Source organism: Oryctolagus cuniculus, chromosome 4 (assembly GCF_051225735.1).
Source record: "Oryctolagus cuniculus isolate XC-2025 breed Fujian yellow rabbit chromosome 4, ASM5122573v1, whole genome shotgun sequence".
NCBI lineage: Eukaryota > Metazoa > Chordata > Mammalia > Lagomorpha > Leporidae > Oryctolagus > Oryctolagus cuniculus.
This window is the reverse complement of record NC_142870.1, coordinates 76524831-76537703: the sequence shown is the minus strand read 5'-3', so window position 1 is coordinate 76537703 and position 12873 is coordinate 76524831. Positions and strand designations below refer to the sequence as shown.

Sequence of the window (12873 nt, the reverse complement as noted above, 5' to 3'; positions counted from 1 at the left end):
GGGGAAGCATTCAGCCTTTTAAACCTAAGCCTGATGTCAGTGGTTTTATTGTAGAAACTGTTTATCCAGTTGGGAAAGTTCCCATCTAATCTTACTTTACTTAGTGTTTTTGTCAAGCTTTTTGAGTTTCGTCAAATACTTTTTATGTGTCTATTGAGATGATTGTATGTTTTTTTCTTTTTTAGTTTGTTCAATGGAGGATTACATTAAATAATCTTAGAATGCCATTTGCATTCCTGGGATAAATTCTACTTGGTCATGATGTATTATCCTCTGTGTGTATTATTGCATTCTTTTTTTTTAAATATATTTATTTATTTGAGAGGTAAAGTTACAAACAGAGAGAGGCAGAGGCAGAGAGAGATGTCTTCCATCCACTGGTTCACTCCCCAAATGGCCATAACGGCCAGAGCTGAGCTGATCCGAAGCCAAGAACTAGGAGCTTCTTCTGGGTCTCCCATGAAAGTGCAGAGGCCCAAGGACTTGGGCCATCTTCTACTGCTTTCCCAGGCCACAGCAGAGAGCTGGATCGGAAGAGTAACAGCCGGGACATGAACTAGCGACCCTATAGGATGCTGGCACTGCAGACAGCGGCTTAGCCCACTATGCCACAGCCCCGGCCCCTATATTCATTTTTAGAAGAATTTTGCTTACCACTTTTGTACTCATGTTCTTAATGGGTATTGCTGTGTAATTTTCTTTTCTTGCAATATTTTTCTAGTTGTGGTATTAGGATAATACTGTCCTTAAATGAGTTGGGAAGTATTCCCTCTTTCAATTTTTGGAAAGGTTTGTATATAATTGTATAATTGGCACTCACAAAGAGTTTAAGTACTTTACAGTAATTATTTTCATCTCTTCCCATTTCAATCATTGTCATTGTTTTTGCTTTTACACATATTGTAAGCCCCTTATAATTTATTATTTTTGTTTAAAAATCAATTATCTTTAAAAATATTTAAATTAATAAAAATAGACAATCTGATTTTCCATGTCCTGACCATTTGAAGTGCTCTGAATTTCCTCTGTAGTTCCACATTTTCATTCACCTGGTATCATTTTTCTTTGACCTCAAGAATATCTAACATCCTAGTGTGTGTTAGCGATGATTTCTTTCAGCTTTTATATATCTGAAAGTCTTTATTTTGCCTTTGTTTCTGAAAGATGTATTGATGGCTAGAGAATTCTAGATTAAGGCTTCCTTTTCTTCTTTCAGTTCTTTGAAGGTGATTTTCCACTGTCTTCTCCTGTGCTCTTGTGCCGGATAAGTCTCTTTTCTTCCTTCTCTTTGTTCCTGCACACATAGTGTGTCTTTTCTCAGTAGTTATTCTGAAGGTTTTCTCTTTATCACTGCTTTTGAGCAATTTGTTTAGGCAGCGGATTTGTATTTCCCTCACAAGTACCTGGAACCACCTGATTGTGCTTATTTTCTTGGGGGTGGCCAAAAGCTCAGATCCACATTTCTTTTTTTTTTTTTTTTTTAAGATTTATTTATTTACTTGAAAGTCAGAGTTACACAGAGAGAGAAGGAGAGGTAGAGAGGGAGAGAGGGAGAGAGCAAGAGAGAGAGAGAGGTCTTCCATCCACTGATTCACCCCCCAGATGGCCGCAACGGCCAGAGCTGCGCTGATAAGAAGCCAGGAGCCAGGAGTCTCTCCCGGGCCCCCCACACGGGTGCAGGGGCCCAGGCAGTTGGGCCATCCCCTACTGCATTCCCAGGCCATAGCAGAGAGGTGGATTGGAAGAGGAGTAGCAGAGAGGTGGATCGGAAGAGGAGCAGCCGAGACTCGAACTGGCGCCCACATGGGATGCCGGCACCGCAGGTGGTGGCTTCACCTGCCATGCCACAGCACCGGCCCCAGATCCACATTTCTTTTTTTTATTTTTTATTTATTTATTTTTTGACAGGCAGAGTGGACAGTGAGAGAGAGTGCCGTTGGTTCACCCTCCAATGGCTGCCGCGGCCGGTGCGCTGCAGCCGGCGCACCGCGCTGATCCGATGGCAGGAGCCAGGTGCTTCTCCTGGTCTCCCATGGGGCGCAGGGCCCAAGCACCTGGGCCATCCTCCACTGCACTCCCTGGCCACAGCAGAGAGCTGGCCTGGAAGAGGAGCAACCGGGACAGAATCCGGCACCCCAACCGGGACTAGAACCCGGTATGCTGGCGCTGCAAGGTGGAGGATTAGCCTAGTGAGCCGCGGCGCTGGCCCAGATCCACATTTCTATATCACTTTATGTGTGCTGTGTACACTGCTGGCCTGAGCCTTAATCATACTTCTTATTTTCTCTTTCCTGCTATTTTTCAGCATTTTCATCCTGTCACAGCATCTATATTTTCTGCTTCATGTTTACAATCACAAAAGTAGCACATTGTCTTCATATTAACTCTAATAGTTCGTATGTACATGAAGAAAATCCTGGTAATTTCTCCTGTGCCCGCCTCTTTTCTCAATACCATTCTATGAGTTAATAGTTACCAAGGGCCGGTGCCGCGGCTCAGTAGGCTAATCCTCCGCCTGCGGCGCCAGCACCCCGGGGTTCTAGTCCCGGTCGGGGCGCTGGATTCTGTCCCGGTTGCTCCTCTGCTGTGGCCTGGGAAGGCAATGGAGGATGGTCCAAGTCCTTGGGCCCTGCACCCGCATGGGAGACCAGGGAAGCACCTGGCTCCTGGCTTCAGATCAGTGTGGTGTGCCAGCTGCAGTGCGCCGGCCACAGCAGCCATTGGGAGGTGAACCAATGGAAAAGGAAGACCTTTCTCTTTGTCTCTCTCTCTCACTGTCCACTCTGCCTGTCAAAAAAAAAAAAGAAGTTACCAAAAGTGGCAGGTGTTGTGCAGGGAGTTAAGCTGCCCCCTGGGATGCTGACATCCCACATCAGAATGCTGATTCAAGTCCCAGCTGCTCTGCTTCTGATCCATCTTCCTGCTAATGCAACTGGGGCAGGGGAAGGGGGTGGGAAGCCAATGATGCCTCAGCTATTTGGGCCCCTATCACCTACATAGGAGGCTTAGATGGAGTTGGCTAGGCCGGCGCCGCGGCTCACTAGGCTAATCCTCCGCCTAGCGGCGCCGGCACACCGGGTTCTAGTCCCGGTCGGGGCGCCGGATTCTGTCCCAGTTGCCCCTCTTCCAGGCCAGCCCTCTGCTGTGGCCCGGGAGTGCAGTGGAGGATGGCCCAGGTGCTTGGGCCCTGCACCCCATGGGAGACCAGGAAAAGCACCTGGCTCCTGGCTCCTGCCATCGGATCAGCGCGGTGCGCCGGCCACATCGCACTGGCCACGGCGGCCATTGGAGGGTGAACCAACGGCAAAGGAAGACCTTTCTCTCTGTCTCTCTCTCTCTCACTGTCCACTCTGCCTGTCAAAAAATAAAAATAAAAAAAAAAATAAATAAAATAAAAAATAAAAAAAAGATGGAGTTGGCTTAGATGGAGTTCCTGATCCAGCTCCAGCCATTGCAGACATACTGGGAGTGAACCAGTAAATGAAAACTATCTTTCCCACCCTTGCTCTGCCTTTCAAGTTAAATAAAACTAAATAAACATTTTTAAAAAGTATCACAATGATTTGATGTGAAAGCTGCCACATCTCTATGTGCTCATATAAACATCTAGAAATATAAGTGTATTTATTTTATAAGACTCCTTGAATCCCTGGAGCAAAGGGAGGATATGAAAAAGTTAAACAGTGGTAAGGTTAATTGGGATAATGATGCTATCCGTATAGAAGTCCCAGCGAGTGTTCAGCATCTGCTTCATCTTTTTTTTTTTTTTTTTTTGCATATTTTTTTTGACAGGCAGAGTGGACAGTGAGAGAGAGAGAGAGAGACAGAGAGAAAGGTCCTCCTTTTCCGTTGGTTCACCCCTCAATGGCCGCTGCAGCTGGCACACCGTGCTGATCCCAAGCCAGGAGCCAGGTGCTTTTCCTGGTCTCCCATGCAGGTGCAGGGCCCAAGGACCTGGGCCATCCTCCACTGCCTTCCCGGGCCACAGCAGAGAGCTGACCTGGAAGAGGGGCAGCCGGGACAGAATCCGGCGCCCGGACCGGGACTAGAACCCAGTGTGCCGGCGACACAGGCGGAGGATTAGCCTAGTGAGCCACGCTTCATCTCTGATGACTGGACTTGAAGCTCCCCAGGAGGGCTGACCCTGGAGCCCAGCTCAGCGCACATGGGACACTTTAGCCCCGGTGTTGTGTGGTCAGCAAGCAAAGGGAAGTTTTAACCTTGACTCTTTTGCAGATTATCAAAGACCTGCAGTTGCTGGGGTTGGTGGCTGCCCTGGTGATGGCCGATGTGATCTTGCTTGTGACGTGGGTGCTGACGGATCCCATCCAGTGCCTGCAGATCCTGGGTGTCAGTATGACGGTGAGGGACCCGGTCCCTGGGTGTGTGCTGCACGTGTGTACTCGACAGGCTCTGTGGAGACACAGGGATCATCTCCTAGCAACATTCACTGTGTGGTCATCTTGTAACAAGAAGATAAAGGGCCCAGAGAGGAAGAGTCAGGGGCTGTAGCTGCCAGGAAGGCCTTGTCCCTTCTGCCGGGCGTGCTGCCTTCCACTCTGCGCCCGTGGCCCCAGGGGTCTTGTCGTGGGCGTCCACTGGGACGTCAGCACACTGCAGTCTACCTGGCAGTTGTCTCCGCTTCCGCATCAGCAATGATGGGAAATGCCGGCTACAGGAAGTTGCCTTCCCCTAGCTGTTGAGAGGCAGAGGTTATATTTGGAGGTGGTCTTTGGTGTTAGTCAACCCTGGCTCAAATCCCAGTTCTACCAGGCTCACCAGTGTTGTGGGCTTGGGTAAATTATTTAACCTAAGTCTGTGTTTCCTCACAGGGAAAAAGGAGGTATATTATCTGTTTCTCAGGACTAAGGTGGAGGTTAAATGAAACAATTCAGGTAAAGGACTTAGCTGTGCTGGTACTTAGTGTTCAATTAATAGGAAGTATTGCAGGGCAGAGGGATATGGTAGAATAATGACAACCCGAACTGAACTGGATTCAGGTGCTTGCCAATAGAAGGTCCCTGGAGTGAACAGACTTGTCATTTGGCTGAGGCTCGCACTTGAGTGGCGGTGGCAGAAAAGCACATCACTAAGGGGCAGGCCGTGCCACCAGGACTTCTTCACTGTCTCCTCCCACTCAGGGTCACTCCCCGCTGAGTTCCGGTGAGGGCACTGGAGCTCACAGTTTGTACATAGTGCAGGGGCAGTTGTGTGCGGGAGAGGAGCTCCCACTACAGCATGCTCACGGAGCTCTGCTGTGTCCCTGGTAACCGTGGTGGTGTCCATCCTGACTCTGTGTCCCTCCTAGGTGACAGGGAGAGACGTGTCCTGCTCTTTGACCAACACACACTTCTGTGCTTCCCGGTACCCCGATGTCTGGATCACTCTTGTTTTGGGATGCAAGGTTGGTAGCCACATCTCCTCCGGATGAATCTGTCACCCACAAAATGGCTATGGAGAAGGAACCACAGTAGTTAATGGGGTCTGCTGATTGAGGAGTTGGGCAATGAACTTTGACTTCACAGGAGACTGCTGTCGATGCGCAAGTCTCACGGTCACGACCTTTTTCATTTCCATGCATTTTCTATAGTTAGAGGTCACTCGGGGCTCCTTCATTCAGTCTCCCCTGGACCACCTGGAAACCACCTACTTTCTCCCATGGCTTGACTGGGTTTTGTAATTGCTTTGGCAGCACCATTTTTCTCCCCTGCTCCCCTGCAAGGGAGATTATGGGAAAACATCCTACCCACTGTTTGGCCTCCTAAGTGCCCTTATCACGCCTCTTGTGTCTCTCTTCAAGATTTGAGTCAGAGTACCCTGCTGCCTTTCACCCACCTGACTGCCTCACGCTGGCTGGAGGCAAAGCTGGCTCTAGACCACATCTGTGGTTTCTTTTAAGGGGTTCCAGCTGCCTCAGAGGGTCCCCCATACTGTCCCACAACGCCCTGTGGGGGAGGAGCCTGCATGCTGGCCGCGGGGGGCAGAGAGGCCTGCTTGCCTGAGAGCAGACAGGGCAGAGGGGCCTTCTGTAGAAGGTGGCGTACTGTAAAGGTCACTTTTCCTGCCTCCACCCCCGGGACAGCACTCAGATGGTTGCTTCTGAGTCAGGCCTGGGAGCAGGCAGGGCTGGGACAAGAAATGGTGCTTTTTAACCATGTTATTTTGATAGAAATATTATCATGTTGCTAGAAATATTTTATAAAGGAGCTTCCAGGAAGTGACCAGGTCTGAGCCTCGAGGATCTTGCTGATGTTTAAGGTCATGGACAGAATCGAGTTTGAATTCGGACTCGGCCCCTTCCTAGCTAGCCTGGAGACTCACTTACCGTCTCTGAGCGGTTCCAGGTTTCTGGAGAGCTCACGCGTGTTGCGAGTTTCCAGGTGTTCCTGGCCCGTAGCAGAAGCTCCAGAGATGTCAGGTACTGCTGTTCTTCCACTGCCTCCGGACACACAGAGCCTCTCCCGGCTCCTTGAGTCCCTGTAGCAGAGCGTGTCCTGCCCAGCCCTGCTCCCCACCTTGCCTTGTATGTGTTTCCATTTCCACCTGCTTCACCATAATATCTTTCTGCAGGACAAAGACAGAAATGGGGGAAGATGCTGGACATCAGGAAGCTGAGCCAGACCCCCATAGGCCGACTCTCCTGAGCAGGACCCCAATCTCCACATTCAGTTCCAGGACTCCCCGCCTGAGCCTGTCGCCAACACTGTACCCCTTCCTTCTCAGTGAAAGTGAATAACACAAAGATCAGCCGTGATTCACTCAAACAGGAGCCATGATGTATAAAGCCCTATTTATACTAACCTCCCTTTTAGCAAAAATTTTAATAGAATTAAAATATTTTAATAGAATCGTATTTGAACATTTCAGAATCACAGAATTCTTTTTGTTAAAGTTTTATGGATTTATTTATTTGAAAGGCACAACATCAGCGATGGAGCAGGGGGGAGGAGACTGATTGATTGATCAATCTCCCCATCTGCTGGTTCACTCCCCAAATGCCCACAATAGCCAGATCTGGGCCAGGCTGAAGCCAGGAGCCAGTAACTGCATCCTGGTCTCCCACATAGGTAGTAGAAGCCCAAGCACTTGGGCCATCTTCCGCTGCCTTCCCAGGCACATTAGCAGGGAGCTGGATCAGAAGTGGAGCAGCCGGGACTTAGACTGGCGCCCTGATACAGGATGCTGGTGTCATAGGCAGCTAGGTAACCTGCTGGGCTACAATGCCGGCCCCTTTCATTCATTTTTTATTACATTACTGACTCAGCTCTACCAAATGTCACCTGATAGCATCAGTCACTCAAAAGTCAGGCCCCACTGGCATCCTGATTTCTGTGTCCTTTAGCCAGTGATGATCTCACATGGACACATTTGGCCCCTGCGGCCTCATGTGGGACCCTGGACATTAGGGACCCCTAGAAGGCATCTCGGCCCTGCCGACTCCTTCTCTACTGGCACAACCAGTCCTCCAAAAAATTATCTATAGAGCCATCTGTGCAGGTGGAGTTGGCCAGATCATGTGATCCCAGAGTCACCGGGAGGTGTCTTGTAGACACCTGACTGTAACTTTATTATCAGTTCTCCCTCTGGGCACCCATCCCTCTCCTCACTCCATCTCCCATTCTGTGATATAAACCTGGGCATTAGTGTGCTCCCGTGAAATCTCCCTACCACACAGGGAACTTGGAAAGCCAGGCCCATGCCTTCTTCTTCCCTACACTGTTGTTTTCTGCCCTGTGCCTGGTACAGCACCTTGCACAGTCAGAAAGGGCTTTTTTATTGATGAAAGCTTTGATCTCTGTTTATATGCAGCTCCTTCTGGGAGAAGCAGCCCTTGACAGTGCTGTGAGTTATCTTCTCCTTAGCAAAGACGAGAAATCTGAGAGCAGGCTTCTATTCATGGGAAGAGGAAAGAATAGGGCTCTGGGTTCCTTGTGTGGGGGCAGGGAATGTCACGGAGCGAGTGGAAAGTGTAGCTGGAGCATTCGCTGCCAGTGCCACCCCTCCCCTCAGCCGTGCCCAGGTGCCAGCCTGCCTTTGTTCTCTTTTTCCACCCTGCATCTCCCATGAACACCCACTGGCACAGAGCCGCTGCTAGCCTAGAGAGACGCTTTGTGTAGGGTGGAAAAAGGCATCCCTTCTAGGCAGACGCAGTCTCGCAGGTGCAGAGCTTGGCAAGCAGATGGTGCCTGTGGGCAAATTAGGAAAAAGAGCCCGTTCCCCTGGGCCCTGGCCCTGCTGGGACACGTGACTGGACACGCAGACCGCAGGTCAGTCTCAGCTTCCACGTGCCCCTCAGCTTTGTGCGGTAGCTCCCGCCACCAGCAGCACCGAGTGCCCACTGCCCTCCCTGTAGGAGAGGAAAAGCACATTTCTTAAGAACCTACCAGCTAGAGGCGGCCGCTCTCAGAGTGTTCCTGTGCACGCTCTTTGTGAACCGGAGCAGCAGCCGTGTAAGGCAGGTGGTGTCGTCCCTGGTTTACAGAGGACGCCAACGGCCCTAAGCCCCATGGCTCCTTCACCCGCTGCCCTTCCTCCCTGAGCCACGGGTTCTCTCTCACTTTCAGGGTCTGCTCCTGCTGTGTGGCGCCTACCTGGCCGGCCTGACCGACCACGTCAGCTCGCCTCCCGTCAATCAGTCCCTAACAATCATGGTGGGGGTCAACCTCCTGCTCTTGGCTGCTGGGCTGCTTTTGGTGGTCACCAGATACCTGCAGTCCTGGCCCAACCTGGTCTTTGGGCTCACATCTGGAGGCATCTTTGTTTGCACAACCACCATCAACTGCTTCATCTTCGTCCCCCAGGTATGCTCGTGGGACTAGGGGCACGGGGTGGAGCGGGGCAGGGCCAGTGTGTCAGAACAGCCCTCAGCCACTCCACTGTTTGCTCCGGGCGTGAGATGGCTCATTTTGTTTTCTGCCGTTTTTTAGAGTTAGAAGAAAGGAGGGGATCCTAATGAGCTGGGCCCCCTCCGTCGCTCCTCCCAGTCCTGGAGGGGGACAGCCCTGTCCCACCCCCACCCCCCCACCCCCCCACCCCCGGCCAGCGCGGCCCAGCCGCAGCAGCTGCCCCATTCCACCCTGACACTTTAAGTGCCTGCTCCTTGGTGGCTGCCTCCCAGACCTGCTTTTCCACCCACTCCCTGCCCCTCCCCCACTCTGCTTCACTCACTCCCCATCCCCCCTCGGCCCCAGCTAGTCCGGAAATGAGGAGCCAGTATTTCTTTCCAATCAGGGATTGCAAATTCACAATGAAAAATCCATTTGGAATTTTTTGATTCAAGACCCTTTCTTTTTTATTGAAGGAAAATGTAGAACATTCCTTTTCCTTGTACACCAAGGAGAAATAAAAAATGTGTTTCAGATTATGGGGATTAAGAAAGAAACCAACGAGGGAGGAAGCTAGAAGCAGAAATATCCAGACAGCAAAGAGGAAGAATGGGAGTCCGAGGGGAAGGCCAAGGGTTCCATAGGCTCGGGAAGGAGGGTGATTGCGCTCGTTCATGTCGTGCCCCAGGGACGCTGAACAACACATCCAAGTTCATGAACTTGGCAGTGGGCACTTTCCTCTCTCCTTCCTGGTTTGCCTTTCCTTCCCCCGTGAACCCTCCTTCATCCCACTCTCCTGCTGAGATCCCATTCCGATTCCCATTGCAACTACTAGTTCACCATGAGCTACTTCCTCATGAAAGAGCTAATCAGTGACTTACTTGTGTGGGCTTTGGTGTATTTAAAAAAAAGAAAAATGCACTTTGAGACATGATGGTGTGACACACGCATAGACCCTTTTCTCTTCGTCCTGTTCACAAGTTTTCATGAGAATACTCAACAGAATAGCAAAATATAGAAAAATCTACAGCAGTAGCACTAGAAACCAAGGATGGGTATTACGTCTGTGGCAGAAACTAGAGAAATTGTTGCCGAATGTGAATGAATGTTCTAAGAACAGATTGAAAGCAGCCCTTGTGAGCTTGTTTGTCTCAGACGTAATAGACAAGGCCATAAGAAGCAGCTTTACTTACTCCCCATAAGGGCTGTTCCTTCCTGGGAGATGGGAGAAAGGGAGTGGGGAGGGGTCTTTTGGGAGGCCCACCTCTTAGGCCCTGTGACCAAAATTGTTGGCTGGTACCCTCTTCACCAACCCCTTCTAGTCTTGCTTGCCTCCACTATATAAGCTAAAAGAGCAAAAACACTTCCTCCATCAGCCCTTTTTATAGCCTCTTTGAAATGGGACAGCATTTTACATACTAGAAATTTCTTTGGGAAGTCTTTGGGAAAGCTTTTGCCTTCCCTTGACTCCCCAAAAAAGTGATAAGTATGGCTGGCATCACATCTTTTACTTTATATATATATATAGTGTGTGTGTGTGTATATATATATATAGTATAAATAAATAAATGTGATTATATATATATAAAAGATTTATGTATTTATTTGAAAGGCAGCATGACAGAGTGAGGAGAGAGACTGGGACCCTCTGGTTCAGTCCCCAGATGTCCACAAAAGCTGGGACTGGGCTAGGCCAAAGCTGGGAGTCAGCAACTCCATCTGCAGTTGCCATGTGGGTGTCAGGAACTCAAGTTCTTGGTCCATCATCCACTGCTTCCCTAGTACATTGCCAGGAAGCTGGATTGCAAGCAGAGTAACCAGGACTCGACCCAGCACTCCAATATGTGATGTGGATATTCCAACAGGCAGCTTATACCTACCCCACCCCTTTTATCTTCTTTCTGCCTTCAATGTTTGTGATCCTGGAACAGCTGCAGCCATCTTGTGACCATGAGGGAAAGACTAAGAGAATAAACACACACACACACACACACACATAAAATATAGCTTTTCCCATGGAGGAATATAAATTCATGGGGAAAAGACCTGTGAAGAGAGTCTGAGGTCCACAAAAAGAGGACCACAAGTGTCTGAATATTGGCAGAAATCTCCTTCCTCTGAAATATACATTTTTAGAAGGCATCTGGTTTGTTTTATCAGTAAGATTCAAAGGATGTTGCCTCTCTTCAATGACAACAAGCACCGTACAAAGGACAAAATCTTAGATAATGTAATATTGAATAAGAATGAAAGATATGGTACTAAATTTAAACCCTCAACAGAAGCTTTGAATAGGCAATGGGTCACTACAACAATATCCAGCTACTAAGTAATTCAAGGAAACAAAGCAAGACTAGCAGAGATGAGAGACTAAGTAAGAAATATAGAGAGCAGATCTATAAATAGAATTTAGAGTGAAAGGAGTCTCTGAAAGAGAACACTGTCACTGGGACAGAAGCAACCATCAAGGAACTATTAGAAGAAAGCCTCCTTGATCTGAAACACGATTGCCGTCTGGGAGTGGAGTAAACCAGCAACTACGGGCACAGCCTTGCTCATGCTCCTCTCTCTACCCTCTCCTCTCCCCACTGCCCGCTTGTCCCCGAGGCCTCGCCTCCTGACATCCGCTTCCTCTGGGTCTGAATCTCAGCCCTAGGACAATAGGGCTTTCTTGGTGTACTCCCACAGCACACAGACACAAAAATGCAGGGCCAAGTGTGGCTTGAACTCTGACTTCCAGGTCTGAATTAAGCACCAACAAGCTGTTGATTTGGGGTGGGGGAGGGGGTACAGGACCTGGGGAATACACAGAGCTCGCCTTTCTCACTCCCTCTCTCTGCCTGGCTTCTACTTTTCCTCCATGGCTTGCTTTCTCTTACTCCACCCTTTCTCTGTCCATTCTCATAATTCTTTTCCTTTTGAGTTGAGCTTGATGTAAAACTAAAAAACACATCTTACAGTCTGCTGTATGTTGGTGTAGGATGCAAGTTCCTTTTCAATATGTGAACGTGTCACTGTGGTTTGTCCCTTTATTGATTTGCCCCTCTGGCTCGGAGGACTTTGATATAGAAGAGCAGTTCTCCCTGTGAGCCTTGCACTGTGTATTCCCAAAAAAGTAGGACACTGGGTAAATTTGGAAACACGTGCAAGGAGAGCTATGTGGAGGGCTGGGGCGGTGGTTTGCAGTGAGGCGGACTCCTTGCCCCAGAGCCCTCAGACTGCACTGTGATGGGAGGGGTTTGTAAAAGCAAAGGCATGGATACCCCCCAGGACAGCTAGGCGGTGCTAGAGAGCTGGGTGAAATGGATGACAATGCAGCAAGTGGACCACTCAGGAAATGCCTAAGTGTTTATGCCAAGCGCTGAGGTCATCCCAGCAATCAGGCCGCCTCTGCTCTTTAAACCTGAGTGTGACCCATACCTCCACCCGCCACTCCCTCTCAGAGGCAGCAGGGTCCTGAGGCAGGCTGTTGCTTTCTCCTCTAACCCCTAAAGTGTTTTCACTGGCTCCTCCATGAACTCAGGGCTTTTCACCTTGCCTAATGGCAATGGATGTGCCAGCACCCCTACCAGACCAGTGAGCTTTTTAAAGCTCATTTGTTCATTTGCCCTTCCACCCATCCATTAATTGCTGGCTATGTGCAGCTAAACCCATGGCCCCACCTCTAAGTCACAATACACGTGTTCAGTGCTACACAAGGCCAAGAAGAGTGCAGCCAGACTCCCTGGGAACTGGGGTGTTTGAGGTCAGCCTGGAAGGGCTAACGAGAGTTCAGTGAGCACGTGGAGGGAGGACAGCGGGTGGAAGAGCAGGTGGGACAGCACCGCAACCAGCAGCAGAGAGGGCTGGGGGCGGCCTGTTATGAATGCGTGCTTGGAGACCACAAGTCTGCTGAGCTTGAAGCACAGAGGGAAATAAGGGGGGATTGGCAGAAGAGGAGGGGGCTCCTGCAGTGAGCCTCCTGTCCGTGTGCCCCGCTAAGGACTTCATATTTAGTCTATGGCATCAGTGTCCCATGGCTGCCGCCCAGACTCGGGGGCTTAGCACA

General features: G+C 49.8%; 1 protein-coding gene across 2 annotated transcripts in view; it reads left to right on the top strand.

The window, feature by feature from the left end:
- GPR156 (G protein-coupled receptor 156) overlaps positions 1-12873 on the top strand; it is a 114645-nt gene that overhangs the window by 89692 nt on the left and 12080 nt on the right. For both annotated transcript variants that reach the window (XM_002716658.6, XM_008266872.5), the window contains 3 exons: positions 4237-4362; positions 5309-5404; positions 8565-8801. In XM_002716658.6, the coding sequence (XP_002716704.3) occupies positions 4237-4362; positions 5309-5404; positions 8565-8801 (459 nt within the window). The remainder of the gene's footprint in view (positions 1-4236; positions 4363-5308; positions 5405-8564; positions 8802-12873) is intronic.